Below are 18,001 nucleotides of genomic sequence, written 5' to 3' on the forward strand. Positions count from 1 at the left end.
GTAGCCAGCAATTTCAAAATTAGCATGTTTGAACTACTTAAAAACTACCAATAAATAATAGCTAATGAAAATGAATATCTTAATTTTTTACATGTATATGTGATATTTTAAAAAGGGGATATTGATTTTTATGTAAGTGGTTTTAAGTCATAATGACTGGGTGAATGAGGAAACGTGTTTGTATATCATAAAGTGTAAAAGATTAAGAAAGGTCTTTGACTGTTATGCTGTAAACTAAGTTTGTGATTTTATAGTGTGGCTATCAAAGGAAAGGAAAAAACCACGTATTTTGTAATGAATGTAGTTCTAAAGATGCTTTAAGACTCTTAAGAGCGTGAGTGTGGTTGCTGAGAGGGAAGACTCTGATGTCCAGGAGTGAAAGTTGCAGTGCACCCAGGCCGTGCTCCTGGAGCTGCTGTTCCTGCACTACTGGAGAAGTCAAGTGCTCAAGCAGATGCCTCCATTCCCCCCTCACCCATCAGCACGTTCCTCACATCCCCTGACCTTACTGTGTTCCCAGCCCACCCTGCGGGCTCCAAACTTCCTCCCCAGCAGCAGCTCCCCTCCTGTGGATCATCCACCACCTCCTTCCGCTGATGAGCTGCTAAGCCATCCATCCAGGAGGGCTGGAGTCCACCCTGGGACTCAGTCAAGTATCTCACAAGGAGAGTTGTAGGAAAGTGTGAGGCAGAGCCCCTCATGTTATTTAATTGAGGTAGTTTTAAACACTCCCAGGAGATCAATACTAAAACAATTACATGAAGAAATATTTTAAATGCAATATTGCTAATTGTTTCCTGTATGCTTGGGAAATCCTTAAGGTAGGAAATGCACAATCAAACCTGTTGCTTGCTGCAACAGCTAACTTAGGATCAGAAGCCTGATCTGCAAATTACAGGATTCTAGCACTAAATACAGACACATATCATGGCCACTTTGAAGAGTGAAAGGGCAATTGTGGTTAAAATGATGCTTTATTACTATGTTCTTTTGGATGTCTCTGTGGAATCTGATAACATTTATTCATATTATGACAGTGGCAATTTCTGGTAACTGTTTCTGTTCTAGTCCTGTATTGCTGCTTAATCAGATCTGCTGGAGGTTTTCACCATTTTAATGGCGTTTCAACATGATTAAAACCAGATGAAAAATTTTCCAGCATTTTTAGCAAAGAGCACGAAGTGAAGCAGAAGAAGGTCTTAATATTGCATTTTATCAGTGCTGCACTAACTAAAGCTACAGTTTCTTCCTTGCCCAGCGGGCACAATGTTAAATCTTTTAAATTCAACTGTTGCTGAGACCGCTGAGGAGCTGAACTGATTAAAAAAAAAGGAATGTGAAAAGAAAAAGACCCTTGAAAAGTAGCTGATGACCATGATCCCTTTCCCTTGATCACCATGAAACTTTCTGTTCAGCCTGTCTGCAGTTCATGCATTTGTTCTGTGATAGTCCAAGGAAGGACTCTGAGGTTATTAAATGCATATAACTGCTTGTGAATACAATATTGATCTCTGTTCACATATTCTTCCCTAAAACTGTGCTTTGATTAAGTTACGAAACGATTAAAATTTTTCTTGCTTTAATTTTTTAGCAGTTACCTGCAGAGAAACGTGCATCCTCTGACCTTAGTATTGCCAGCTCTGAAGAGGATAAACTTTCACAGAATGCTTCTGTCCTGGAATCTCTCTCTGAGAAAACAGAAAGTAATGCCATTGAGGACAAAACAACTGGACATGAATCTGAGGACATTAAATTTAGGAAAACAGTTGATAACATACATGATACTCCCATTAGTGATGTGAAAGTGCAGAATGGTTCTTTGCCAACTGGTGAAGATGAGCAAGGCAAAATGGTGCCAGCAGAAAAGAATACAGAAAGCCTGGAAAAAATGCATGAGGATACAGAACCTCAGAAAGGAGGTAAAGAACTTGATGTGGGAATAAAGAATGAACCAAACTTAACAATAGAGAAAGAAAATTCCATGGCAGTTGAACAGACAGAAGATGACAAACTGAAAGTAGTACCTGTAACTGAAGGTAGGGTAGAGACTGAAGAAGGCATTCATAAGGAAACTGGTGAAAAAGAAGAGGAGAGGAGAACGGATCTTTTGGATGGTGAGGAAGAAAAGGTCCCTGCAGAAAACAGAGATACAGAGCAACAGGAAGATAAAAGTGGAGCTCAGAAAGAGGCAGTAATAGATACCAGTACAGAAACTCTGCCTAATGCTACAGTTAAAGTGTCTGATGAAGAAAAGGAACTAATAAAGCATGGAATTGACAGCATTAAGGAGATAGGTGCTGTTGCTGAAACACCCATCAGTGATGGGGATAAAATACCTGAGCTGGAGGATAAGCCAGTGGAAAGTCAGGCTAAGCAGGTCCATGAGATAATCAGCTCTGAAGAAACTCTATCAGAAAGCCAAGATAAAGTGATTGAAGTAGACAAGAAACTGGCAGAAAGTGAAAATGAGGGTATCAGTAATATAAACAGCACAGAGGAAACAAGGATCAAAGACTCTGGAAAAGACATCATAGATCAGAAGGCATTACAGAACAAACCTGAGGATATTCCTGATAAGCTGGTGGATAAACTGACTGGAATAGACCAAAATTCAGGAGAGCACGGACCTGAGAATATGCAGGAAAACAACATCCATATAGACAAAGAACATCCAGCAGTTACCTCTGATGAAATAATGAAGAATAAGCTTCAAGATACTGTCAGTGAACAAACTGATGACTCTGAAGTCACTCCAGTTCCCAGTATTAGCATTAGCACTGAAGAAAATGAGAAGGTCAAGACAGATAATCAAGGCAATACTGAGACTTTACAGCAACTGGAATCTGAGAATTTGAAGGAAAATGATGTGGATTCAGGCACTGGTTCTACAGCTGATAACAGCAGCATTGATTTGAACTTGTCCATTTCTAGTTTCCTTAGTAAAAACAAAGAGACAGGATCAATATCTTTACAGGTAAGTGTAAACATATATTTTTTAATATAAAATCTCATGCGAGTGTAACCCTGAAATTATCTTCAAGGATTACCTTTGCTACGAAGTATTGAGGGAGAAACCAGTGTGGCACATATATACAAAGCTTTGTAGAAAGCAAAGCATTCTAAATTGCACCATACAACAGTGTCTGGATTATTTGAAGTCGTGCTAATTAGTTTCTTTCTGTAATGCATAATTGTATAACTTAAAACAGCAAGTGTCACAATATTAAGCATGAAGATTTGTGAACAGTTGTAGGTCAGAGCTGATACTCAATACCAGCTAAATGCACAGAATTCTTGTTCAATGGGAAAAATCTCTTGGAACATCTAATCTTACACTGAATTCCTGTCACTTCCATCTTCCATCTCTCTGTTTGGATTTGGGAGACCCAAGGCAGACATTCTGCTGGATTTGTTTATTTCAATCAGTGTTCTCCTGTGGTTGTACTGTGTCCATGCCATTATGTCACTACCAGTGAGCTTACTTGGAGGAAGCAAATTCCAGACTATGAATTTTATTTGTAGTCTTTGTATTAATATGAATATAGCCATGTTAGGGTAGTAACTGTGTAACATGGGCTTGAAGGGAGGAAGGAAAAACAAACCTAGAAAGACAACCAAACAGAAAAATCATTGATTGGCATAGCTGTGCTAAACACGAGGGTTTTTATAGTTGCCCTGACACAATGGATATGGTGCAGTTTCAGCTGGAGTCCCTCTTCTTTCAATGAAACAACAGCAGCTCTAACAACTGAGACTTCTCCAGTTGTCAGCAAGATTATTATTATGTGATTTTTGGCTAATATATATATAAAAAAAATAAATTCACTTGTTTATGTCCAAAGCAGGAGGAAGTAGGTGAGTAAATTTTTATCCTGTTTCAGAACTGATTTTCAGAATTAAATACCTATTGGTGACTGGGGAAATCATGGTCAAAAACAAACAGTAAATGCAGCTGTCTTCAATAAAACTGCATCACTTCTCTTCAGAGTTTCTGGCTTAATTTTTTTTTTCTTGTTCTTTGGATAATCAATAATTGCAGTTTTCCTTTCCTTACGAGAAAGTTTCAGTTTATTGGAATTTTTCAAATTCTCACTTGATTAGTAAGATTAGTAAGCCACCTGGTAAGTGAGAAGGACTCTTGATGACTGTATAGAAGACATTCCCAGAAATATTTGATATAATTCAATATTAACAAAAAGAGGAAGAAAGAATATAACCTAAATAAATACATAATAATTTACCAATGCTTAATTTAGGAAACAAGAAGGCAGAAGAAAACATTAAAGAAAACTCGGAAGTTTGTCGTTGATGGAGTAGAAGTGAGTGTCACCACATCAAAAATAGTTACTGAAAATGATTCAAAAAGTGAAGAAATGAGATTTCTACGGTAAGTGTTTTTAAAAGTAAAATTTTCAAGAGGTTAATAGCTGATTTTTTTTTTCTTTGAATAAAACAAAGGGGCTAATGATCTTAGTTATATTTGGGGTTAATTTACTTTTTTTTTTTTGCAGAAGTGAATGTAAAGTGTTTCTTATTAAGACAATCAGTTCAAAATTAGTTTTACTGGGCCAAATTTGCCAATGGTCCTTTTTGTTTTTTGTCATTTTCTACTTCTTATGTTTTCCCATCAGTATAAAATGTTTTTTGTCCTTATTAGACGTCAAGAGCTCAGAGAGCTGAGACTTCTTCAGAAAGAGGAGCAGAGAGCCCAACAGCAGCTCAGCAATAAGCTTCTGCAGCAGCGAGAGCAGATGTACAGACGTTTTGAACAGGAGATGACAGTGAGTTTCTGAATTTTGATGCTCTTCAAGTATGAAATCTTGGTGGAGTAGGCAGAATAGTGCTGACAGCAATCAGGTGTTTCCTGCCATGATGGCTCTAGCTTAGCCTTCATTCTTAAATAAAAGGCAATACTTTCCATTGTGGGGTGCCCAGCCTGTGCTGGAGCTTGTCCATCATGGACATTCCTTGCTGTGGTACAGCACTTCACTTAACAGGACTCGGCTTTCTAAAAACAGGTGCCAAATTATTTTTACAGAATAAAAAGCGACAGTACGATCAAGAGATAGAGAACCTGGAAAAGCAGCAGAAGCAGACGATCGAGCGCCTGGAGCAGGAGCACACAAATCGCTTACGGGATGAAGCGAAGCGCATCAAGGCTGAGCAGGAGAAGGAGTTGTCCAAATTCCAGAATGTGCTGAAAAACAAAAAAAAAGAGGTAAGAGATGATGCTAGTATAGAAAATAAGAGTATGGACATAGCAAACAGTTGAGATTAGGTCTCCCAGAAGCTTTGTCAATTCCATGCTGTACTGGGGTTTGGAAGTGTCACTACCAGTCAGAATTGTTTCTTTTGTTTAACTAAAGTGAAATACAAACAGCTGACAGGAAGCTTGAGGTATTGACTTAATCTAGAAAACATCATCAAGTTATAAGATTTTATTTTTCATAGAATATTTAATAAAATAATTTCTCTATATAATACTAAGTCAAGAAAAAATATTTTAATAAAGATTAGGAAAAATATTTGAGGTTTCTACTTCAAAAACACCCAGCTATAGTTACTTATTAAATGCTTACCAAATTAGAATTTTGAAGACAGTAATTTCAGATATGTTTCATTTTTGTTAATATGTTAGGTTTTTTTATTGCATGTGTGCTGTAATTGTTTAGAATTTTTTTACAGGAAGTGATAGCAGCAATATGGATTTGGTTTCTTAGCTCAAAAAGTACTGCTGGGAAAGAGAAGTCTGGATAACCTAAAATCTCTTACAGTTAATTTCATAAATGTCATATAATTAAGGCAAAAAGACTGACACTGACATTTGGTTCAATTAATTTACTTGCATTGGATTAAGAAAAGGTGATACGTTTCCATGTGGATTTTCAATCTTAAAAGCTGTTTTATTTCATTTTTGGTTCAATTGCGTAGTGCCCATTTGTATATAAATGTCTCTAGTGTTTGGTCTAATAGTTACTAGACTCAGAGATTTCTTTAGAAAGCAAAACTGTCAATGCTTTTGCATAGAATGATCCTGTAGCACAAAAGTGCATTGAAAAATAACTTGTATTCAGTTTGAACCGTATGCTCATATGTAAATAACAATTTTTCTTCTTTTGCGGTACCTCTTGCATTTTGAGTCTCTCTCTGTTCACTGGTGATTGGGTCCTATGTGGGAAACTGGGAGAATTTTATATATTGCTCTGAGCTAAAAGCAGTTCTTTCATGGACACAGGAATAGCATGTGGTGATTTGGACTCTGTTTTCTGATGATGCTTCCACTATTAAACAAACAGGCATTTGTCTCTGGGTGCATAGTTTCGTGTTTAAAGCTTAGAAAGGCGATGTACAGTTTAAAGGAAAATGCAGCTGCTGCTCTAAAACTATCAGTGTTATATTGGAGTGTACAGTGGTACATTTTTGTAATTCTGAAAAACAAAACTCATCAGCAAATTAACAGATTAATTTAGCCAGGTTATATTTAGAATCTTTCTGGTAATCTTGTCTAAATCACCGTGTACTGAAGCACGTTCCATCCCAGCATACGTGTCACGGAAAGTTTCTTGAAAGCACACTTATTTATTGGTGGGTTTTGCTTTAAATTCTTCAGAACCAAACACAACCAAATAATGTTTTGTTTGCTTGTATGATTATTTTGAAGACATAAGAAGTGTAGATGTCATCTGTGGTCAGAGAAACTAATAATGACATCTTGTAAATTTAGGTTAGAGACAGTGTCAGAAATAGCTGGTTTTCAGTGGAAGTTATTTTAAGCTTCCAACCATTTTTCACAGCTTTGTGTGAGGTAACATACTCTGTAGTCCTTTTGCCATAGTGATTCAAGAAAACACCACTTCTGCAGGTGGGGTTTTTCTTATCTATTGACTCTCCTGGCAGCTGCATGGAAGCACAATCGAGGCACTGCCATTTCTGAGGGCACTGGGCAGCATTTGCATGCAAAAAGCACTGGCACATCCCTCCTCTCTGCACTGCTGGCATGCATAAATCACCTATTGTTCTTTCTCTTTTCATTAAGCTCTTTCACTAAACTAACATCCCTGCCACTGAAGTAATGCATGCTTCCCACTACCTCTAGTGCTTGACCTGTATGTCCCTATGTTCACAGTAGTGCTTGCTGTGGAGACAAAGTGTTCTTTTTGCCACCTTCTGCATGCTTATATATACTGTAGGTTTTATGTGAAGTGGAGAAAGCACCAAAAGAGCTGAGAAAAGAGCTCATGAAACGCAAGAAAGAGGAGCTTGCACAAAGCCAGCATGCTCAGGTAACAATGGCAGCTTCAAGCTACTAAAATACAAAAGGCAGCAGTATTCACACAGCTTGATGATTTCACTTCTGGTTGTTGTTGAGTGAATATGGAACTTAACTCAAACTAACCCTATGAACTGCTCTCTTTCTTCAAGTACTCCCATGTCACAGACTTAACTGGATAGAAATGTAGGAGCAGTGGTTGCCGGGTTTGTACTGTCAAGTGTAGGATTTTGTGTGCTCTACTGATAAAGAATGGTATTTTTCTGCAGCAAGTTTGTTTACAGTGCTTTTATGAGTGGTAAGTACTCCATGGGTCCTTCAGATTTTAGAGGTTATAGTCAGGAGGAAATTTTGAACTACACAAGCGCAGAGGAGGAAAATGTATCTAATATGTAAGCATGAGACATCTTGTTTATAGGAACAGAACAGATTAGGTAAAATGTTATTTAAATGTCAAAGTGTAGGTGTATGGAAACTTTACAAAACATCATATGTGATTTTATGCCTTCAGACTTGCTGCTTTTTTATGACCCAGCTAGAAAGAGGGCTAGTATTTTAGAAAAATATTGGCTTTGTGATGCCCACAGCTTGTACAGAGTGAGTTTGAACCACAGCAGAGCAGGTTTGGATTGAGTAACTTAAAGATTAAACGTTTATGTGAGTGACCTAGTAGAAAATAATAGCAACTTTATTCGATTATGTGTTTAATTTAAGAGGGGATTTCCCAGGATAGAAGGTGATTGAGTTGCAACACTTTCCCCACACCAAAGGTATCTGTCTCTAAACTTTTTAAGGAAACAAAAATCTAATTTTTCATAGTGTTTGTAATCACATGGTTAATTTTCCTTGCTGGTTTCAATTTGTTGAAGAAAAGTGAAAGAAGATTTTAAATGTGAAATATCCTTACTTGGAATAAGTACTGAGCAAGGTGCAGCTGTTTAGTTTTAGAGTGTCTAGAACTTCCATCAGCATCTACTTGTGTGATTAGCCCTGATGTTTCAAATGTTTATTACTAATGTACAGCAGATCTCATTTCTTCCTTTCTTTTTTTAAGAATAGAAATAAATTTTACTATATTATGACACAGAATTACATTGTGTCCCACAGGGTGTTGCTCAGGTTATGATTCAGTCTTTTCAGTTGTCTTCATGTACACTTTTCAACGCACAAATGCAGGATGTAAGTCTTAAAATACAACACAGTGCAAGTTTATCTTCCTAATTTTCCAGATGTGTGTTTTCTCTTTCTGCTCATATGTGCTGATCAATGTCACTACTGTCTCCAAACTGGCTAGCACCAATTTAGGTAACTGTGCACTATCCATAGTCAAAAGATCCAAAAGATAGTAGTTACTCAATCTGAGCAAGACACTGGGGGTTCACACATGCAACATGATGTTTGTTCAGCACATGTGAGAAACGTTGTGTGACTTGTATGCTGTGTGTGCAGTGAAACCATGTATTTTAAAGATGTTTGAGTTTATTTTAAGATACTTACTGGTCCTAACAAATGGTACTTCAGAAAAGGTTGACTGCCTTGCACTGTCTGCCTTTGAACCACCCAACACATTCTTTAGTAAAGTCGATGACATTTTTTTTTATGTGATACTTGAGTAGATCTGAGAAGTGGAAAGGCCAGTGTGTTGCCTAGTTTATCTTACAGCACTAGCAGGTATAAAACTTCATAAGAGTTACTCTGTAGAGAGAGCAGCAATGATACTTACGATTAAATGTGTAAAGCTCAAGCATAATCACTTTTTCACCATGGCTACACTAGAACAACTTTCCCCTGCTTCCTACAAATCAAAAATTTCCCAGCAAATTAAACACCGTGTTAATTATGTGTCTGCACCCTCAGAGTATTACACCGGTAACACAGCTTTTTATCCTTTTCAGGTATAAAGGAAAAAACAGTATTTTTTGTCACTACACAAATTTAGTTAGGTGTGTCTGACTTAATTTATGGACATCACCTTCCAGTTCTTTTTGTACCTCAGGTCTGTCTCTGTCAGCTTAATTCACTTCTGGTTTTATGTTACCTGTCTCAGTGTAGCTCTGCTGTCCACTAAGAGACATGAAAGTCTCATCTATTAATAACTTTTTGTGAAGATGAAAACCACGATTATTTTGGTCATAATAAAAAGTACTTTTAAAGAACATTTAATTCCATTTGTCCTGGACTTCAGCAGCCCACCTTGGCTCTGACAAGACCCTGCTATTGTCCTTTCTTTTGACCTTGATATCGTGCTAGAAGCATCTGATTCAATTTCCTGTTCTTAAAGCAGGTGTGAATGTGTGTGTGTGTGCATGCTTGCATGCTCATAGCTGTGGTCTTTAATAGTTGCAAAGAAGAAAGGCAGCAGTAGGTCTTGGGGCATGGGAGGGGGACTCAATGCTGTCTGCTTTTCATGATGGGATGTAACAGTGATACACCTGGATAATGGGACGATGCAGGTGATAAATCCCTTTGTGAGGAGCCTGCTCAGCTGGGGTGTGAGCAAGTTAGGGCCCTGCAGAACATGGGGTGTCTGCACAGTGGTCCTGCAGAACTCCCAGACTCAACAGCCCTAAGGACAAGATAAACCACACAGATCTGAAACCCAACTGTGTAAATAAATAGGCTTTAACTAATCACCCAAAGCAGAATAGCCATACATACTTTTATTTCCTTACATACATGAATAATTAACCATTTTAGAATGGGTTCAACTTTAGATTCAGTATTGTCTTTGCTAGCTCTGAACCTGCATCTTATTCAGAGGAGAAACAAGAGATGGAATGAGTTGCAGATGGCTGGCTAGATTGTTACCTTTGGCCTTAATTCTGAAGGTATTATTGAAACATGAATATGCTCTTATCTACTCTGTACTTAAAAAAAAAAAAGATGGATAATTTGGTAGCCAAGGCTCACTAGCTCAAACTTTCATAGATGTATTTGTTTTCATATATAGCTAATGCTGAGAGAACTGGGAGTTTCATGAACATGTAATGTGGTTAGAAGAACCCAATTTAATTTACTTCTATTGGTTTTTACCAGGAGCAGGAGTTTGTGCAGAAACAGCAACAAGAACTGGATGCATCTCTGAAGAAAATAATTCAGCAGCAGAAGACAGAACTGGCCACTATTGAACGAGACTGCCTCAACAACAAACAGCAGCTCATGAGAGGTATCCAGTACCAGGCCCTGTCTTCAAAAAAGGCACTGGTGTTTTAATAAAACAGTGGTCTTCCTTCACTTTATGAGATAAAAAATATTTATGACTAATATAGAACTGTAATAAAAATGTTTGCTATGAAAGAGCATTGTTTTTAAAACGTACTTGTAGGCCACTTCTGAACGTGCACCACAAGTGGGAAGTATGGGATGGGATTGCAATTCGTGAACCAATCTTTCTCTTTTTTCCAGCTCGTGAAGCTGCATTCTGGGAGCTGGAGGAGCGGCACCTACAGGAGAAACACCAGCTTCTCAAGCAGCAGCTCAAGGATCAGTACTTCATGCAGAGGCACCAGCTGCTTAAGAGGCATGAAAAAGTTAGTGTTGACTTTGACACTTTCTGATGTGTATTATAATACCCATTTTTTAATCAAGTAGTCTTAGGATCTCTCTTGGTGCTGTTTGTTTGCATAGGCAAGACCCAGACAAGTATTTTGAAGCTGTTATGTGTTCTGTTGAAATTAAAAAAATCTTACTCATCTTACTTGAATATCTTAGTAGTATATAGAAGTATAAATAATGATGTTTTCCCTTTCGATTCTTTTTAAAAAAAAAACCCAACCAACCACAACATCAGTCTTTTACTATAAAAAAATGTCAAATTCTGGTTATCCACCAAAACCCATTTTGATTTGTGTTTAAACAAATCTGTTCAGAAGTAAATAATCCTGGAATTAAATGAGCAGAATGAAGTGGGTTAGCTTCTTGGCGAGTAGCTGACAACTGTTTCTTTATAGTTAAATCCTTATTTTCCGCAAGGCACTTTGCTTTTTATAGCATACACAAAAGCAAATAATTTGATTTCTGAAAACGTAAACCAGTAGGGAGGTGTTTGGTGATCAGAGCATGATCAGCCTCCACTGAAGGCTTGTTCTGTCCACTCTGGTTTATCCCATGCAGGCTGTTGCTTTCCCCAGCTTTTGCAGCAAACTGCTCCTCCACAGCCATAGCCCAGAAGTTCAGTTGCACAAAAAGGAGTTTCTCCTTTTGAATAACAGGCTTTGTAAAAGGAAGTGCAGGAGTTGAGTAAGTGCTGGTAAAATATATGTGTATTTACATTTATTAAGGAATTTTCTTCAGGTTGGGCAAGATCCAGAGCTCTCTGGAAGAAGCCCCTCCTCCCCACTGTTACTCCTGGGGCTGGGAATGGTTTCTGCTCAGGGGCACTGACTCACTCACACAGGGAACTTATTGATGAGAAGAGATGCACACTGTATAACATCACAGTTACTGTGTATCATTTCCACATGGTTAACTTTTCAGGAAACAGAACAAATGCAGAGGTATAATCAACGCCTTATAGAGGAGTTAAAGAACAAGCAAACTCAGGAAAGAGCCAGACTGCCTAAAATCCAGCGAAGTGAAGCAAAGACTCGGATGGCCATGTTTAAGAAAAGTTTAAGAATCAATTCATTTGCGTCTCCAGACCAAGATCGTGAAAAAATTAAGCAGGTAATTAATAAATTAGTATTTAGTAGTTTTAATAGTGTGAATGCTGAATGTGATGTAGTTGTGAGGATGAAATAGACGACATGGTCATGAGTTCTCAGATGGTTCCAAACTGGGTTGATGCACTGGAGGGGGTCAGAGGAAATCATCCTTCCCTGCTGCTTTGGTGAGACTCTTCTGAAACACTGGGTCCAGTCCTGGGTTTCCCAGTACAAGTCAGACACAGATTTATTGGAACGAGTTGTGCAAAGGGCCTTGAAGATGGCTGAGAGACTCAAGTGTCTTGTTACACAAGGAGCCACCTGGGGTACCTGGGATGCTTCAGCCTGGAGGACAGTATGCTCAGGAGGGTCTTATCCATGTGTGTAAGTACCCAATAGAGGGAGCAAAGAAGGTGGAGCTAGACTCTTCCCAGTGGTGCTCAGTGATAGGGTCAGAGGCAGCAGCCACAATTGAAATACAGAAAATCTAACTTCAACGTGAGAAAACATTTTTTAGTGTGAAGATGATCAAACACTGGACCAGGTTGTCCAGAGAACTTGTAGAGATGCTCAGAACCAAACAGGGCACAGTCCTACACAGCCTTGTCCTGGTGACCCTGCTTTGAGTGGGGAGGTTGATTCTTTGCAGGTCCCTTCTAACCTCAACTGTTCTGTGGTTCTTTGAAACGTTTTTAAGGATGCTTGATTTTTGTGAGCTTTTGAGCTAAAGCTGTAGGTATTCATTGTTTAAAAGGCAATGCTGTGCAGAGGTTGAGAGGTTTGCTTTCTAATGATGCATGACAGTCACAAATCATGGTTTCATATGGTGAGCACTGGAAGGATGAAAAATGTGGAAAATAGGGCCTCCTGTAGCTGTTTAACACCAGCCTTAACCAATGCTTGCAGCTGCACTGCTGTGTCACAGCTTCAGAGGTAATCTCAGAAGTCTGGAAGTGAAATGTGCTGTGTTTTAAGGAAAAATCAGACAGAGAAATTGGATTAAAACTGCAGGGCACTTCCTTTGTAAGAATTTAAAAAAGGAAAAATAGAGAAAATTACTGCTTAAATGTTCTAGAACCGTTTTCTCAGTATGTGTTCATTTTATTAGGTGCAGTTCTTTGACTCATGCAAACTGTTTTACTCAGAGGTGCAATATAAATAATCTCTTACTTTTAATTTTAGTTTGCTGTTCAAGAAGAAAAGAGGCAGAAGAATGAGAGACTGGCGCAGCATCAGAAACATGAAAACCAAATGCGGGACCTTCAGTTGCAGTGCGAAGCAAACATCAGGGAACTGCATCAGTTACAGGTTAAAAATAGATGATATCAAATGACCATTCAGTGAGAAGACTTCGGTTAATACCAGATGCAGGCAAAGCAGAAATACCTTTTCCTTAATTTTTACTGTGTAGAGTTTTTTCAACTTTATTTTCAAAGGCCTGCAGTGCACTGCTTTACCAGATTCATATGTTCCCATCAATTAATGAGGAATAATTTTCAATGCAAGAAGAGCAGGAGACAGAAGCAGATGATCACTTCTGGATTATCTGTCAAGTTCCCAGAGCTATTTTCTATAGGCAACATTTCCTTTTAACCTGATTTTGCTGAAATGTCATTAATCAGAACAGAGGTAGGCAGCACCAGGCATTACCCACGATAAGTTTACAGCAATACAGGAATGAGGAGGTTTTTACCAAGTGCTGCCACTTGCTTGTGAGCTTCTGGACGGCACTTAGAAGGAATTCTCTTCTTGTAATAAGGAGCTCTGATTTGTCTCTTTTGGTATGCATTCCGTAAAAGTTTCTGCTGGATACCAGAGGCCAGATCTCCTTTTCTGTTAAATCAGCTTTTCCTAGTTTCAGGGACACAAGGCAGTTTTAGAGCATTAAATGATCACCTGCTGATAACCTTTGCTTAGAGAAATGGTGCAATGACCAATGAAGCTCATTCTACTCTATTCACTTTCTTACATCCTGCAAAAACAGTCCCTGGCTGTGCCGCTAATATGCCCCAATAAATCCCCAAGTACCGTGGGAGCCTTGTGAGAGTTTCAGCTCCAGTAAAATTGAGCAGATTAAGGCTGCTCTGAGCTTCACAAGGAAAACTGGCCCCTTGCTGCACTCAGGTCTAGCCAAGTGCTTGTTGTTTGTGTTGCTGTGGTTCTATACTCTGCATCAGACCCATTTGGGACTGGAACCCTAGAAACACTACCATTGCCAACTGCTCTTAAAGTGCAGAGACTTGAAGCCAAATAACTAATTTTTTTTCTTGCCATGCTTCAAAAGTCCTCTGAAAGTGAGGCAGATGCCTGAGTGCCTTACTGAGAGAAATGTGAAGCTGAGGTGTTGTTTGAGACTTTTCATAGGGCAATTCTGAGGCTGCTTCTGCAACCATGTTTGTCTCTTCTCTAAGCTCCATTTGTTTGTCTCGGCTCTTGGCACCAAGAGTTGAAATATTTCCAAAAAAACAGCTTCCTTTTCATGTAATTGGTTTTAATAAATTATACAGACTGTCTTTAAAAAGCAAAGCAGAAATGCTGCATGACCTTGAAAAGCATCATTAGGCAGTGAAACAGTTTTGAATAACACCCTCAGCAGCTGCCTTAATGATGCTCAGCAGTGTATTTGGATTTACGAGTGTTTCTTATCTCAATTGGCTCCGATGGAAAGATCAGCTTTTGAAAACACAGCCTTGTAACATACTTTCATCTTGTAATTATTCACGTCACTATTTACACGGAATAAGCTAATTAGAAAGAATTAGGACAACATATGTCACTGTACAAATGTTGAGTTGCCTAATCTGAATTAGTTTTACATAAGGATTATCTTGTTTTAAGAATGAAAAATGCCATCTACTGGTTGAGCATGAGACTCAGAAGCTAAAAGAACTGGATGAAGAGCACAGCCAAGAACTGAAGGAATGGAGAGAAAAGTTAAGACCGAGGAAAAAGGTAAATGGAAGCAGTTCATGAATCAGGAAATTATTAATGGTTTGATCTAGAAAATACAGACCATACAGAAGTATTGCAGAGAAGGAGAGTCAAGCTGCTGTACAAAGCTGTTGCAGTTCATTATATAATAAAAGATGTTAAAAAATTGCATAAGCTGAGCAAACAGCAGGTGTACCAAAACAGGCTGTGTGTTACCAGCCTCTTTGCAGGGCTTCCATCTGCAGCACATGTGCAGGTTTGCATGGAACACTTAGCTAGAGGTAAATCTGGGGTTAGGAATTTATTTCAAAAGCCAGTAAATTACTACAAAAATTGACTGATATATAGCAGGCATAGCTGGTGGTGGAGGTTGGTTTGGGTGTTTATTTTATTTTAAAAGGGAATGTACTAGAGTTTCACACAATTCAGAGATACATCAGACAAAACATATCCACAATAATGGGTTTCTTGTACTTTGCCTTGTTAATCCTGTGACAATCTGATTTTGGTTTTAGATGCTGGAAGAAGAATTTGCCAGAAAACTGCAGGAACAGGAAGTTTTCTTTAAAATGACTGGAGAATCCGAATGCCTTAATCCTTCCACACAAAGCCGGATTTCCAAATTCTACCCAATCCCCAGCCTTCACTCCACTGGGTCATAACTCTGGGAACTTCTGTAGGTTTTTTTGTGTTTGGAATTCTCCCTCCTTATGGTCTAACCTGACTTATCCGCAGCATATGAACATCGGGGACCTCACTTGTCTTGTTTTCAGTGGAGACAATCAGTGTCAGGAGTGGTTTCTTCACTCCCCTGAACAGAAGAAACAAACCGAGTGTTGGTGTACAATGGTATTGTTACATCCTTCAGATGTTTCAAGACTAAGTGGGCTTTTTCTCCCAGTCTCTAAAAGTACGTTACCTACAGTTTTGACTTTAAGCCTGAAATATTAATTATGCTCTTTCTCATCACAAAAGAAATGGTTTCTCATCTGAACATTTAAACAGTGTAATATTAGTTCTGCTACTGTGTTTTTAAGCATCAGATTTCTCCACGAGAGAATTCCACAATTAAAACTGTCATGAGAGGTTTAAAATTTCATAATGTGAGTAGTGTCTTCATGGCAAGGACTGAAACTAATTACTGAGAACATGCCAGTAATCAGAAAAACAAACCCTTATGTTTAAACACCATTGGCAAAAGCCTTTGCAACTTCTTTCAAAAGAAACCTCTGGCATAAATTAAACTTAGCTTATCTCCATGACATGTTTTGTCCATTAGTTCCATAATGAAATGGGGTGCTAGTTTAATTAATACAGTGCCTGAAACACTTAGATATGCTGATCCTGGCAACAGGATACTGTTCTGTCATTTAAAAACACAAAACTCCTTAGCATTGTTGTTACTGTACAAAACAAGATTTCTTGCTGCTACTGCCATTTTTGTTGTAAATCCTCACCCTAAAATATTTTGCACTAAAATATGTAAAGGTGAAAGAAATGCTAACTTTAAAATGCACAGTTTATTATTTTCTTTAGCTATTACATACAGGTGGTTAGTTCTACAAATTGAAAAACTGTAGAATGTATTTTTTAGAAAGCGGTGTGCAAAATGCACGTGGTTTCTCTTAACTGTACCTGGAATGGGTAGAGCCATTGTTCTGTTCTTACCAAAGCCCATTTGAACTCCATCACAGAAGTGGAGGTGGATGGTCATATTTATAAATAACCATGGTTAAAGTCTGATTTCACTAGAAATGTTAGATTCCTTTCTTTTTTTTTTTTTTTAATTTTAGTAGTTTTATTTTAAGGAAAGATTTAAGTTAAATATATAGACCAACTCCTTTATGAAGCTGGGTGTTTTGCTTTTGTGTTGCCACCTACTAACCTAGGCAGGTTTTATTTTTCGATGTACCATAAGTTATTTACCTGACTGATCGGTAGTGGGAAATCTGAACTGTCTCCTATAGCAGGGTAGGGAAATACAGCTGTATTAGGTCACTGCACTCCTTTTGGTGGATAGAGGTTGAGTCATATCAAGACGGTGTTATAAGCTGTACTTGGGTATGTGGGAGCTCCATTTGTAAAATAGTATTTGCTTTCTGTCTTTTGAGGCCTGACTTCCTCTGATCTCTTTGGGCATCAACTGCACCTGTTTTGTTTTGCTTGCTTGCTTTGACCCTGCAACTGGTGCCCATTCCATGGCGTTCATTTTATGGGAACAGTGTTGCTGCATGGCAGTGAACTCAAAAATTAACGTAGGACTTAAATCAGCTGTGGTTGAAACCTCAGATGCTGAAATCCTTGGACATTGAACTGATACCTTCTCAATGAAGACACTTAATTTACAGCACAGTAAAAAGAAAATTGGAAAATGCATGTTTTAATTTAAATTTTGTAACTTTTTGATAGCATAATTACTTCAATAGATAGCCTTAATTTCTGGCATCTTATTATTTTAAATGTGTATTGTGTACTGTTGTAAATTCACACACCATATCTCTAAAATGTTCTGTTGCTAAATGCAATGTTTTTTAAATTGTTTGTTTAGTAGGGAGAAAAAAGACTTTGAAGACCACTGGCTTTTTAAGCTCCACCTTCATAAATTGTCTGTTACTAAGATAACATTAAACAATCTTCATCTCTATTTAACAGGATTTGTTTGCAATTTCATATGAAATAGGCTCAGTGCTTTGCCCGGGGAGTAGTCAGGGCAGGCAGATTTCCTCTTCTGGAATATGTCTACATTCATCCCAATCATCTACATTAAATCCTCACAGGGAAATGTTAATAATCTTATCTTTACATTTTTGGTAGTTCCAATGATACATTGCTAATATGTATTGGCATTCTGTTTACCTCCATCTGTATCTCTTACATCTTTTATTTGAAGATCCTTTTCACACAGGCCCTGCAATCTGATCTCATTGTAAATTGCACAAATAACTGTAACTGAGCTCTTAGATGAAGGGAGGGATCAGATGTGGTGATGGAAGCCTTGCTTAGGTCTCCAGGTGGGGAGCCCTGTGAAGCACTTGTAGCCTTGTGAATTGGGCTGAGAATTGATAGCAAGCATGAAAATATATTTTCTGAGTGATAACAAGAACTAGTGTGGGTACTTACACATCTATACTGATAAAATTTGGTTTAAGTGTTACAG

The 18,001-nt window shown here is 38.2% G+C and overlaps 1 protein-coding gene across 4 annotated transcripts in view; it reads left to right on the forward strand.

Annotated features, from left to right (window-relative positions):
- The window catches only part of SLK (STE20 like kinase), a 46,697-nt gene extending 29,209 nt beyond the window's left edge, over positions 1 to 17,488 (forward strand). Inside the window, exons 9-19 of one of the 4 annotated variants that reach the window (XM_088059886.1) lie at positions 1,592 to 2,974; positions 4,257 to 4,387; positions 4,658 to 4,781; positions 5,039 to 5,218; positions 7,191 to 7,283; positions 10,307 to 10,436; positions 10,676 to 10,800; positions 11,747 to 11,935; positions 13,096 to 13,221; positions 14,752 to 14,865; positions 15,360 to 17,488. In XM_088059886.1, coding sequence (XP_087916012.1) covers positions 1,592 to 2,974; positions 4,257 to 4,387; positions 4,658 to 4,781; positions 5,039 to 5,218; positions 7,191 to 7,283; positions 10,307 to 10,436; positions 10,676 to 10,800; positions 11,747 to 11,935; positions 13,096 to 13,221; positions 14,752 to 14,865; positions 15,360 to 15,506 — 2,742 coding nt within the window. In that variant the 3' untranslated portion in view covers positions 15,507 to 17,488. Of the gene's footprint in view, positions 1 to 1,591; positions 2,975 to 4,256; positions 4,388 to 4,657; positions 4,782 to 5,038; positions 5,219 to 7,190; positions 7,284 to 8,377; positions 8,450 to 10,306; positions 10,437 to 10,675; positions 10,801 to 11,746; positions 11,936 to 13,095; positions 13,222 to 14,751; positions 14,866 to 15,359 lie in introns of all 4 variants that reach the window. The other 3 variants (XM_014250312.2, XM_088059887.1, XM_014250313.2) reach the window with 3 other exon arrangements.
- Positions 17,489 to 18,001: the final 513 nt, after the last annotated feature.

The sequence above is a fragment of the Pseudopodoces humilis genome, chromosome 9 (assembly GCF_049639895.1).
Source record: "Pseudopodoces humilis isolate 2021_Gansu_Grassland_sample_001 chromosome 9, ASM4963989v1, whole genome shotgun sequence".
In the NCBI taxonomy this organism is placed as follows: domain Eukaryota; kingdom Metazoa; phylum Chordata; class Aves; order Passeriformes; family Paridae; genus Pseudopodoces; species Pseudopodoces humilis.